Source organism: Neltuma alba, unplaced genomic scaffold (assembly GCF_004799145.2).
Source record: "Neltuma alba isolate B1F8T4 unplaced genomic scaffold, ASM479914v2 tig00012124_pilon, whole genome shotgun sequence".
Taxonomy (NCBI): Eukaryota; Viridiplantae; Streptophyta; class Magnoliopsida; order Fabales; family Fabaceae; genus Neltuma; species Neltuma alba.
In genome coordinates this window covers 447,341-459,995 of record NW_021636676.1, presented here as the reverse complement: position 1 = coordinate 459,995, position 12,655 = coordinate 447,341, and the positions used below count along the sequence as shown (strand labels likewise).

The window sequence follows — 12,655 nt, the reverse complement described above, 5'->3', positions numbered from 1 at the left end:
GATTTGTTCACACGTGTATAGAATATGTTCAGTGTGAGAAACGGCGAGAACACTAGAAATGCTACTATCCCCTGCTTTTGCGTATGCACGCCCTCTCAAGCATCTCTTCACTTCGACTCTCTTCCATCATCGTACAACCTCGCGCTCTCTGTTAGCTCAATCCGCCATTATCACCAGCTCTACTTTCCTCACGGGGAACTTTCGGTCATCGAGGATGCAGGTACCTTGTTTATCTCGCTCTATAGTGTTTCCAATTGATCATTGCACTGGAATCCACTTAGAGCAACCGCTAAATTCCTATCCTTGCGCCCTCGTAATCGTTTATATTTCTGGTTGAATTGGTGATCGTCATTATTGTTTTTTTTTCCCCCGACTTGCGTAATTTTAGCTTTCGTTTTCTATCGACTGTTAGGAAGTCGTTTAATTCGTATTGATCCGCTTTTAGTTTCAAGGTATAATTAAGCTATTCCATGGAATTGCTGGATCATTACCTGTTAATCTATGTATGGAACTGGAGGTTCCTTTTTCACCAGATGGAAAGTTGTGAACTCCAACTCTTTGTTTGGGTCGTCATGAATTATTTCAATTAAAAGGAGGGGGAACCTGCGGAACATACGGCAACCGAAGAAATTCAACTAAACGTATAAATTTGGTTGATCATGTAGTGAGGGATCTTTCACAAATCTCGATTGAGCCTTTAACATCCGGTGATCTGGAAACGCGTAGGACTTTGACATTTTAGGTGGTAATTTTATGTTGTAGGGAGAAATCATTTTTGGACCCTCATCCTGGTAATTAGCTGGGATAATGGCCTTATTGATGTTCAAACCTAGAAGAGCGTTTCACTGATTCGATGTGAATCGAAAATGTTCTTTAATTATTGACTCCGGTTATTTTAGTGGTGGTGTCTTTTGTGTTGATATAGAGGATTGGCCCTTGCTATGAGGTGTATGTAATATACTTTTATTTGGAATTTTTAATAAATGAATGTCAGGGTCAATTTTATCAAGTACTGTGGACACGCACGTTTGTGCTGCTAACTTATGGTGGGGCTTATTGCACCCTCTCTATTGGTCACCAACATAATGCATGCCCAATAGCCCTGGATCAATATACTAGACCCTTTCTCTTCTCTCATGAAGAGTCTGTACAACACGACAAGGTATCTGAATTGATGGTTATAGATTTATGTTCTAATAGGAAGTAGGTAATGCCGGTGTCAAGACTTGATTGCTTTTCATAGGTCCTTACTTTCTTCAGATCATAATTTTGGCATTTCATCTCTCAGTGCTCACCACCCAGGGAAGGGGGGGAGGAGAATCTGTATTAATACGTGTTTATGCTCCATGACCTTGCTCTCTCTTATCAGTATATGGAAGAAAAAATCACTTAAATTATTTTTCCCTGGAATTGCAGCAATTCTGTGCTGGGAATAGCATTGGTAAAAACAAAGCAATGGTGGAGAATTTGCAACGCTATGGAGTAATATCATCGAAAAAGGTAGCTGAGGTTATGGAGACTGTAGACAGAGCTCTGTTTGTTCCTGATGGAACTCCACCTTATGTTGACAGCCCTATGGCAATAGGCTACAATGCCACTATATCTGCACCTCATATGCATGCCATGTGCCTCCAGTTGCTGGAGCAGAATTTGCAGCCTGGAATGCATGCTCTGGATATTGGATCTGGTATATTTCATGAACTTCAGCTCTCTTATTCATTCTATCAGGTCTTGAATAGAATATCTTATGGGGCAACGCAGTTGCTTGTTTGATAGTGATTGAGAATCCTTATGCTGACATGAGTCATAATTACATAAGATATTTAAGTGATTTTGTTTTTCAGCATTTTTGATAGATTCTATTTTTCTTTTCCATCATGTTCACCATGTCCATACTGTCAAATATTTTGCAGGAACTGGGTATCTTACAGCATGCTTTGCTTTGATGGTTGGACCCCAAGGTCGTGCTGTTGGCGTGGAGCATATTCCTGAATTAGTTTCTTCTTCATTGGAGAATATTCAGAAAAGCGCTGCAGCTCCGCTGTTGAAAGATGGTTCCCTCTCTGTGCATGCTGGTGGTATGATTTCTAGAGTGGCTTCTGTTTAAAATTTAGCACTGCCTAAATTCAGAAAATTCTCTTTCGTCTGATCTAGATAGCTGTGACATTAGACTTGGTGTGTTTGATTACTTATTATTTTATCAAGCCCTTACAACAAACAAAGGGAAATATAATTGCCCAGATGATTTTGATTTAGGTGTCTGAAGTGATTAGTCAACTAACCTGGCCAATTGGCCTCTGCCATTTGGTAATGAGTTTTGTTTGCAATCCTAAGGCAAACACAATAATGTCCATATTCTGTGATGTTAACATCTTTCACTTGTGGTGGCAGCTGTTTGGTTGTTATAATATATACTACATCCGAATCTTAATATAAGAGATAACTAATTTATAAATATTAAGAAAGTTAGTTAAGTTAGATAACATCTTTTAATTGTAATAAATGTGTTAACTTCCTTAAAATATCCTTGTTAATCATTGATGTTTTTGTAAATATATGGTGGCAAAATAGATAAATATAAGAGACAAAATAGATTTAGGTCTTTTATTTAGGACTGAATTAAATCTACAACTAGCTCTTGTAGTGTGTGTGTATTTCTTGAGCAATTAAATTACAATTTAGTGATCATTGTGTGACAGATGGAAGAAAAGGTTGGCCAGAGCATGCTCCGTACGATGCCATACATGTTGGAGCAGCGGCACAGGAAATCCCTCAAGCGCTCATAGACCAGTTGAAGCCTGGAGGTAGAATGGTGATTCCTGTTGGAAACGTATTTCAGGATCTAAAGGTTATTGACAAAAAATCTGACGGTTCTGTCAGCGTGCGGAGTGAGACTTCTGTTCGGTATGTGCCTCTCACAAGTCGGGATGCTCAACTGCGAGGTTATTGACCTCGGGGCAAAATCCTGAGTTATAGAAGAAGGCTTCTGCCTAATACAAATGTTTCGGTTTCTTATAGTTGGATGTACAACTTGCTGTAAGAAGTTACGTGGTAGAAGTTGATGTTTCCCTTCTCCCTATGAATAGTTTGTGATCATCATGTGGTGTTATGATAACATAACAGATAATGACTGCCATCTGTACAGTTTTATTTCCTTTGAATACATTGGATAGATCATATGTAGTTCAAGTATTGCTGCTGCACCCTTATTTTCCATGGATCAACAGAAGGGACGTGGTACGTGGAAATGAGGAAAGCCATGAAGGCAGCGAGTGTAGGGAGTAGGGGATGGTGGAGCAAAATGCCCTTATGGAAGAAGATAGGGGAGCAAGTAACCAACACTCTACACCACTAACGTGGAATTCCTCCAGTAATTAAAAATACATAAACGAATATGAAACTTATTTTTCTTCACAGATTTTCTCCTAATCATCATTAAAAGAAATGCGAATCCCGCGACACCATCCCTGAATATCTAATAATCATTAATCCATTCACAATTTTTTCGAAAAATAGCTATTTATTAGAACGTCATCATGAGAAACTCGTAAATCCATTTTGATGCAGCAGCAACAGTAACGCTGCACGAGGCGACTCCAATCTTTGAATGAGAAGCCTTAACTGTTTCTGTTTGCATTCAGAGAACTTCAACAAGTGACCGACGTCTTCTGCTCCAGTTGCATAAATTACATTCCTTTCGTAATTAAATAGCAACAAACATATACTTTAGGATCTCTGGAACCCCAAATCATAACTTTAATCATATTTATCAGCACATCAAATTAATTAGAGTGACATGTAAATCTAAAAAGCAGGCTAGCAGCAGTAATAAATTAACAAGAGGACACAAAAAGACAAGACAACAAAAAAGGGGAATATTCGAGGAAGAAAATTGGCACTATATTATTCTCAGCTATGAAAAAGAACCCAAATAGCAGCTGATCCAGCGATTACTTAATCACCAATCAAAAGCCGCCACGCCTTGGCCTTTCCTCAGCAACATTCACTCTAATTGCCCTCCCGTCCAAACTCTGCAATGGCAGAACCAACAACATATCAGATAATTGACCCATTAATAAAACCCAAGCACAAAGCAAGCACTTTTGTACAACACCCACGTGGTCGGACCTCCAAAATAATAGGGAAACTGAACACTAGGCAACTTGAAAAAAAAGTATGGAGCCAAAATTAAAAACTTGGAATATTCAAACCTAGCTTTCCCCAACTAAATCCCATGCAGTGATACAAAGGATCCATTTCAACACAAACAGACACTGTTGCCTTCAAGATCCAGCACCAAGCACATTTATACTACCAATGCATGTTACTTCAATCAAGCAATAAAGCAGGAATGTGATACCTGGCCATCAAGAGCAGCAATGGCATCGTTCATTTCTGTTTCACTGGACATTGTGACAAAGCCAAAACCACGAGATCGACCAGTCTCTCTGTCATAGACCATCCGAGCACTCACAACCTTACCATGTTCGCTGAAAATCTGCTCCAGGCGATCATTATCGACATCCCATGGCAAGTTGCCTACATAGACTCTAAAGGATGGTTCAAAGACCCGGGGTGGGCGTTCAGGCTCTGTTCCTCTTGGAGCAGCCTTGTTAACAGTCAACAGTCTTCCATCTAGATCCTGTTAAATGAAGCCAATAAGCATTAATGAACTCCCAAAAAATCACAAAAAAAGGGTAATGCAGGATCAAAAGCAATCATTGCAGCTTGCACTTCTACATGTAAATAAATTGTAAGACATATCTTTGGGAAGGAGGTGTAGGGTGTGAAACTAGCTCCCCTATGAAAATAGACAACTCCAGGATCGACAATAAAAAATATCAAAAGCATAGTTGAATGAGCTATGGAGCCCCAGTCTCAGCGTGTAATTATATGCCAAAGTAGAAACCCACTCAAATGTCATTAAACACTAACCACCAATTCTGCGTCTCAGGTCTGAACACTTATTTCTTCGCAATATGCAAATCTCCAACAGTTTTACCATGCATAATGATAAAAGAAGGGGATAACATCTAGTCTCTACATCCTGTTGCAAGATTAGTTAGCCTTGAAAACCGATTGTTCTACATGTTTAGTTGACCACTTTAGAAAATAGAGTAACAACAGACAAAAATACTTATTCACTTTATTCCTCTCATCTCTATAGCCTCAAGTCAGCCCCTTAACACCTAGTGTTAAGCATATATTACTACTATGATAATTGTACGTAGCATTTAGATTTTAGTTCTTCTTACATAGATAAATGAGGATTGCAAGATAGTATAAGAACTGTTGCAGATCAGGAAAGGTGAGAAGACACTGCTGAAAGGGGAGGGGGAATTGGAGAGGAGATATTATGCAAGTCAATTAACCGATGTAGTCTGCATGGAAGAAACGTATCTGAAACAATAACAGGACTGACATTTCCTTTTTTCCCCCTTCTTTCTGATGAGGTATGGGTGTCAACAGAGGAAGGCATACAAATGGGCCTAATTTTATCTGCTAGAATGGCAGGAAATCAGGAACATCTTAACAAGTAACACTTACCATCCACCTTTTAATCCCACAGAAATGTTTTCTAGCCCAATATTTTTATCATAGTACAAAACTGAATCAATCTCAGACTAGCCTTACCATACAGTTCAACTTCAACTGGATTATTTTGTGTTTGGAAAAACCAAGTAATCCGAGTAACTTTATCTCAAAAATTGCAAAAGCCTGTTTTTGCTAAGCAGCATCCATTACTTTACAAGTTCCTGTCTTCTTTGGTTAAATAGCATCCAGATGGAATAAGCTCCTACCCCTTGGAAATCTATATAAAATTGAAAAACCCTTTCCTACAAATTTGTGTTTACTGTTCGGTCATTATGGGAACAAAATGGCTGCCTTTTTCCCTTGACGGATAAACAAGCGTTAAAGTCCATAACTAGTTTTTTGTGTTAAACAAACAAAATAATATGAACAGCTTACGTAGCGATGGAACTTTTCGACAGCTTTCTCTGCTTCTTCAACTGTACTCATCGTTACGAATCCGAACCCACGACTTTGGTCAGTGCTCCTATTATAAATAACCTACAACCACAAAAACCAAATGAACACTCCCACGAAAGCTAAAACCTCAAGCACCACCATGGCCATAAAGACGAGGCTTAGCTATCGGAAGGTTGCTCACCTCGGCAATTTCCACCGTTCCGGCCTGCTCAAAAAGCATGGCTAATCTCTGACTATCAACATCATAAGGCAAATTACCAACAAAAAGTTTTGCATCTTCGGGGGGTTCTGGAAAATCCCCGTCCTTCAAATATTCATCATCTTCATTGCTCTCTCCTTCGCCCTCGCTACCCTCAACTCCTGCGCCTTCACCCTCAACCTCCCAATCCGAAAGACGAGCTTCTGCGTCATCCACGCCTTGGCTTTCCTCTTCATCTATGGTGACGGTGTTGTCGTCGTCCTGCTGAGCCCAGTCCGAAGTCTGGGCTACAAATGTGAGTATAGATAAATTGCGGGTTTTCCTAGTGAGGGATAGAGATGGTAGAAAGAGGGAGGAATTGGAGCAAGAGACCTGAAGTTTAAAAGGTTTAGAAGGAATGGAGATGAAAGGGTGCTTGGATTTGTTGCAGGTTAAAGAGGGCAGCGAGAGAAGGCGTAATTCCGCCATTGTTAGGGTCTTCAAGGAAGGTATAGACGTGATAGACATACCTTTATCTCTGAGTAGAAGAAGAAGAAGAAGAAGGGGAGGGTTTAGAAGAAGGTTAAGGATAAGGGACAGGAAATGAAGGACTCTGCTGGCAAGTAGAGGAGGGGCGAGAGCGGAACCAGAAACCAAGAAATGGCAGATAGTTCCTAAAGGTACTTGGGCTTTGATATTTTTGCATAATGGGCTTTTACATACTCCCATAGCTTACGTGCTGATCCACCGAATCCATTTTGTTTAGATTTTTATATTTTTTTCACCCAAAAAAAAGTATGTATTCTGTAATTTTGCTTCCTCATCCTCCTATTTTTAGATCAAAATCTTTGATTCTTGTCGATAGAAAATATTTTGCAAGATTTAATTAAAATATCTTCTTACTCATTTCCAAAAATATCATTCTGTATTTCGTGTTTGGCTTGATAATTTTTATATTCCTTTTCACGCTCCCTAATGAATTAATATCTCAATCAAAGGGTAGTTTTGGATAATTATTAAAAAAAATTAAGATAATTTTAATTAATTTGTTTAATTTCATAAAAGTAATTAGTAGGTTTCTATAAAAAGGACACAAACCCTCTAAGAAGTTTTTTCAAATGAATTATGGATCATTGATTAATATAAAAAATTCGGCACTGAAGAACCATGAAAGTTTATTTCAATTTTAAATATAAAACCTCAGTTTCTTATAATTTTCTTTGTTCAAACAGGCATTGAAGAACCATAAAAGTTTATGGATCATTGATTAATATAAAAAATTCGGCACTATAAAAGAGTCTCCCAAACTTGACGCTACGAGATCAAAGGAAAAACTTATTTTCTTTTTTCAATTGTTTAATGGCCAATTTTTTAAATCTTGCATGTGATTATAAAAAGGAAATATATTTTGGAAAATAAGCCCACATCTTTTACAAATTAAAAATAATTGCGTCTTACATTTGGGAATGAAAGAACAATAGTTCATAAAACTTGTCACTTGCTTATAAAAAAATACATAACAACAAAAACTTAAAAAGTTTATTTGAGATCTTTAAAATTTATGACTTGAAATTCCCTTACCATCCCCCCGAAATATATTAATTATAGTTCTTCGCGCTATGTTCAAGGTAACCAAAAGAGAGAGAGAAAAAAAAAAAGCAAGAATACACACACATATAATTTCCACGGCATTCGAGTTCAATTCGTAAACTGTGGCTTTGAATTTGAAATTAACTCTCATTTTAATTATGCAAAAATAGTTAATTACAATTATCTTCAATTCAAATTGAAGAGCTTGACCACTACTAGAAAAAATCGTATTATCAAATTTAAAATGCGAAGTTTTTCTTTACATATTGGCAAGGGGTAGAAAAGTAACAACCACGAATAATCAAACTAGTTAGCTTGAAAAGTAATAAACTTAACGTAAAAACATCAATATATAAACTCAATTTCTCTCAAATTGCCTTCGCCTTCGCCTTCAAGTTCAATTGTTAACAACTTATCCTCAGCACTGTACGAGAATTCCTTCTCCTTCCTATCCAGCGTACAACGTTTGGGACTTGTGCTTGAGTAGGCCCCAAAACGACCAGACCCTCTTGCTTTGATTTTAATAATGCACTCTGAAATGTCAATGGCAGAGTCCAGAGCTTCTACTGCTCCTCCTGAGTTATACATATCAAGCAATCCTATTGGTGCAAATTGGACATCATTACCAAAAACCTGTTCACAATAGTTAACATGATTCATGTTAGGTACAAATGAATTTTCGATAAGCAGTACTACTGTCCTAGGTTGTTACTTGTTCTGCTAGAAATACCAACCCTGATTGGAGATACTGTGTATATTTCACATTTAAGGGTCTCCAAAGATACTTCGAGTTTCCCTCTCAATGGCAATTTGTATAGCAAGCCTGCAATGCAATATGTATTTAGTGTATCGCTATCATGCTAGTGACATTGGAACTACCAATGGCCTTGTAGTCTAATGGCATGAAAATTCCCTACTAAGTGAAAGGTTGTGGATTTGATCTCACTTATAACCTCAGATCATTAGTTTATACGCTTCTAAATGGAGAGAGAAATTAGACACTAATTTAGACTGGCTGGTACTAGCCCAATCTAAATTAAAGACTTGAGGCAAAAAAAAAAAAAAGAGAGAGAGAGAAGTGATTGAGTTGAAATCAGTACCTGCATTGGAGGCATATACTGCACAATCTCCATTCCAGTTTTCACCGGCAACAACATCCTCAAGAAATTCAACATCCAATGGCCTAACTTTGCCAGTGATGTTTATGTGAGTAGTTGTTGCTTCCACTGGTTTCAATGGCCAACTTCCAGCTCCTTGACAATTAAACACTCCTATCACTCCTGTTAGCTTATTCAAGTTCCAAATCTTCAACAAACTGCACAAAATTATTTTAGAAGTACTGGTTATTTCAGTGAAGAACAAGTTAGAAAATTCTGTTCATTCTGAGAATCTGATAAACAAACATCTTTTTCTCACCTTCTACCATCCATAACTGGATCTTCAAACAAGCAATCTCGAGTAGGACGACCTGCATATCTTGCCCTTAAGATGGATCCATCGGGCAGTGCCAGCTTCTTAAGGATTTTAAAATCATGATTTCCAGGCTTATCACTGTGATATGTTGAAATATGGCAAGATCTTTAATTCTCTTATTGCGAACTAGTCTCAGGAGATAATGAGTTTTCACCTAAGAAAAACTTAAACAATTCAGACGAAATTATCCATGATATGATTCTTTTTTTGACTCACCTCACATACACTGAACAACCACCTATTGCTCTAGCTGCACCATGGAATTCAGCAGTCTCATGCTTGCTCTGCAATAAAAATCATTGGATTTCAGAGTCTTGCTTAGCAGAATTGAATTATCTTGAAAAATGAATTGCTTGAGATATCTTACATGGAACATGTCCCAATCTGGCACCACTATCTCCCCAAGAAGAAGACTGTTAAAAGCTACCGAGGCAACATGTAAGGTTTGCAGTCTAGGTTCTCTTGGCATGAAATCTTCTGATGCTCTTGCCGATGCACTCTTCCTTGAACTAATAATTCAAAATGTAACAATAATTACTCGTCAAAACCAACATCCTGAAAAGTTCTGAGGCTTATTTCCAGAGAATAAGGAAAAGAGACAAACCTGTAAATAGAGTCTGAATTATGAGACATGCAGCAAATAAGGTTATTGTCCTTGAAATTCCTTGCTATAGATTGCTCTAATGCTTCTTGATAACTCCTGGTCAATGAAACACGTCCTCCATATCCAGAGCCTAAAGTTTCTATCAGATTCTGGACATCAACTTTGACTCCATCCACACCACAACTTGCAAGATAACTATGATAGTCATTGTAGAAGTTGAAGATCTTTTCTGGTTCAATGATTCCCACTCCATATTTTTCCAAGCTATCCATGGCTATATCTCTAAGGTTCCCTGTGTTACCAGGTGACTGAATTGGATATGCGAGCTTTGGATTATACTTCTTCATTGCATCTGATGATGGCATCACTCCTCCCCAATAACCAGCTAAAGCATGCCACACGTAAATGTACCTGCAAAATTGTAGTCATTATCAGTAATTTTAACTATCATGCATAAAAGTTCGCCAAAAGTACATATCACTTTGTGATAGGCTGGTTCTTCCAATCCTTTATAGGTCAGGTCTAGCCAAGAATCCCTTTCATTCACTACTAAGTCTCTTGAGTTTATCAGCAAATGTGACAAGGAGTAAGAATGGATGATCATCCTCATAGAAATAAGATAGCTTACTTTAGTCCAAAGTTGTCTTTGATGGAATCAACAAAGTCATGCAGATTGGTATATGGACTGTCCGAGGTTGTACTCCTGAACTTGCTATTTTCTTTTATGTCTGTCAGTCTGGCTGCAAACCTACAATAGTTCGAAAGAGGAGAGCATGAAGAGTAAGAAATAGAAGGGAAATGAATGTTGATATGAAGAATGATGGATACTCACTGCGTTCCTTCAATATATGGTTGACCTTCTTTCTGGAACTCATTGACTGTATCTTGCCATCCATCATCAATGATCAGAAACTTTGGTGAACAACCTCCTTGTGAGAAACTGTCGAGTCAAAGGCATAAACGTCATTTCACATCCTCAATATTTAAAGAGTATTGCATTACTGAAGTTGGTTGATAATGTACCTTTGAAGACCCTCTCTTATTCCTTGTGGACTTACATCAGCGTAAAAAGCATCCCAAGTACACCACCCAAACCAGTCAAGATGTGCTGGGGTCTTCTTGTTCTCAATATGACTAAAGGTTCCTTTGCATTTCTCCAATACCCTACATTTAAAAATTGAGAATTTTGATATCTTATGACACATAGTCCTGAATCCAGAAGCACAGAATAAGGAAATTCCAGAAAAAGAAGGTACGTACTTGATTGAATCCCTTATTAACTCATATGGGTTGTCCCCTGAATTCACAAATACTGCTTCTAGTGATTCTGAAGTTTGGACATGAGCATCTCCTGCGACATTGAAAAGTGAAACCAGAAACTTTATGTTGTTTGGCATACAAGTAAGCATGTCAGAAACCTGAAATAGAGATCTTTCATGAACTAAAAGCTAAAAGTAGAAGTAACAAACCACTTTCAATGCAGAACTGGAGCTCATTTGCTGGAGTTCCTTGCAGAGTTGCACGAAACTGTCCATCCAAAACAGGCAAGAAGAGAATATAGAAGGTGTTATCTGGTGTTGAATCCTCTGAATCAGAGGAAAACTCATCATGCAAAGCAGAATACTGGGTCGCTTCTAGAAGCAGGAATTGAGTTTCCATGGGAATTTCACAACCATTCTTCCCTACTCGCGGTATCATCCACCATATTTTCACTCTGAACAGAGACAAGAACTTATATCCCCTGCAATCAGTTCATGCATTCCCTTCAGAAAATTCTGTGCATTGGTTCTTGGTTTGTTAAAGTGATAAAGCAATCAAGATAAATTACAGAGACATACTCGAGGAGTCCAAGAGGGAAGACATGACGACAACTTAAAATCCCACAAGTTGCACCTAGAAAAGCTGACCCCGTGCCACCAACCGGAGAAACGACGATGTTTTCGGGGACTTGGGTCAAAACCGCCTTCCCTCTCACCACAAGGCATCCGTCCTTGACGGTCGGCTCCGCCGTGATTGTCATCTTCAGCGAGCAACCCAGCCGCGTACAGAATGAGAATGTTAAGGCTCAAGAAGACTGTAGAAGATCAGATAAATGAGAAACGGAGAGCAGAAGAAACGTGAGAAAATAGAATCTGTTGAAGCAGGAAACGAACACGCTTCGTAAATTAACAAGATGGGTATTTAAGGTCAAGGGTGACAAAAATGTAGGAACGGAGAACCCATGGTCAACAAGTTCGGTTGTTGCGGTTACAAGCGGGAAAACTCGTGTTTCTTTGCTGTGGATAAGGTTGAGCCTTGGGATAATACTCGTATTAATTTACCATGTTGCTGAATTGAGGATAGTGTCACATCATAAAATAATGAAATTGTTCAGAATTTGACAAAACTGAGTACTGCTTGCTTTAATGCAAGAGGGAGCTGGAGAACAGTTCAGAGAAACTCGGTGCCGCGTCGAGGACACGTCGTTTTAATTCAACTACAGGCGAAGCTAGCCTCTCTGGAAACCGGAAACTACGAAACTTGGATTGGAAAGCCAGTGAAAAATATTAAAAGATATTTTTTTTTATAAAAAAAAGTAGGAGATAATGACTTCATTTCATGGATCCTGACAAGAACACAAGCATGTAAGATCAGAATGGTAGTGAAATTCCATGGAAACTCAATAGAAAGCGTCGCCGATTTTCAGAAGAACAAATATAATTATTTTGTTTCTATCAAATATATTATTTGAATGAAAGAAAGACTCGAATTGTTTTGTTCAAATGCTACGAATTTAAAAAATCACGTTAAGATGGGATTGGATACTCTCATAGTCCCTT

The 12,655-nt window shown here is 38.2% G+C and overlaps 3 protein-coding genes across 3 annotated transcripts; 1 reads left to right on the top strand and 2 right to left on the bottom strand.

Annotated features, from left to right (window-relative positions):
* The first annotated feature begins 66 nt into the window (after positions 1-66).
* On the top strand, positions 67-3,203 carry LOC114723186 (protein-L-isoaspartate O-methyltransferase 1). The gene is made up of 4 exons (XM_028909349.1): positions 67-220; positions 1,417-1,687; positions 1,914-2,078; positions 2,700-3,203. The coding sequence occupies exons 1-4, from the start codon at positions 215-217 to the stop codon at positions 2,948-2,950; spliced, it is 693 nt and encodes a 230-aa protein (XP_028765182.1). The 5' UTR covers positions 67-214; the 3' UTR covers positions 2,951-3,203.
* A 517-nt stretch (positions 3,204-3,720) lies between these two features.
* Positions 3,721-6,792, bottom strand: LOC114723184 (28 kDa ribonucleoprotein, chloroplastic). Its single transcript, XM_028909346.1, has 4 exons — positions 6,173-6,792; positions 5,971-6,072; positions 4,361-4,642; positions 3,721-4,031 (listed from the first exon to the last, which is right to left on the bottom strand). The coding sequence occupies exons 1-4, from the start codon at positions 6,695-6,697 to the stop codon at positions 3,966-3,968; spliced, it is 975 nt and encodes a 324-aa protein (XP_028765179.1). The 5' UTR covers positions 6,698-6,792; the 3' UTR covers positions 3,721-3,965.
* A 1,166-nt stretch (positions 6,793-7,958) lies between these two features.
* LOC114723182 (probable galactinol--sucrose galactosyltransferase 2) lies at positions 7,959-12,066 on the bottom strand. The gene is made up of 13 exons (XM_028909344.1): positions 11,675-12,066; positions 11,306-11,577; positions 11,097-11,187; positions 10,860-11,000; positions 10,669-10,776; positions 10,465-10,584; positions 9,837-10,247; positions 9,600-9,741; positions 9,449-9,516; positions 9,176-9,310; positions 8,860-9,074; positions 8,494-8,582; positions 7,959-8,392 (listed from the first exon to the last, which is right to left on the bottom strand). The coding sequence occupies exons 1-13, from the start codon at positions 11,854-11,856 to the stop codon at positions 8,105-8,107; spliced, it is 2,262 nt and encodes a 753-aa protein (XP_028765177.1). The 5' UTR covers positions 11,857-12,066; the 3' UTR covers positions 7,959-8,104.
* Positions 12,067-12,655: the final 589 nt, after the last annotated feature.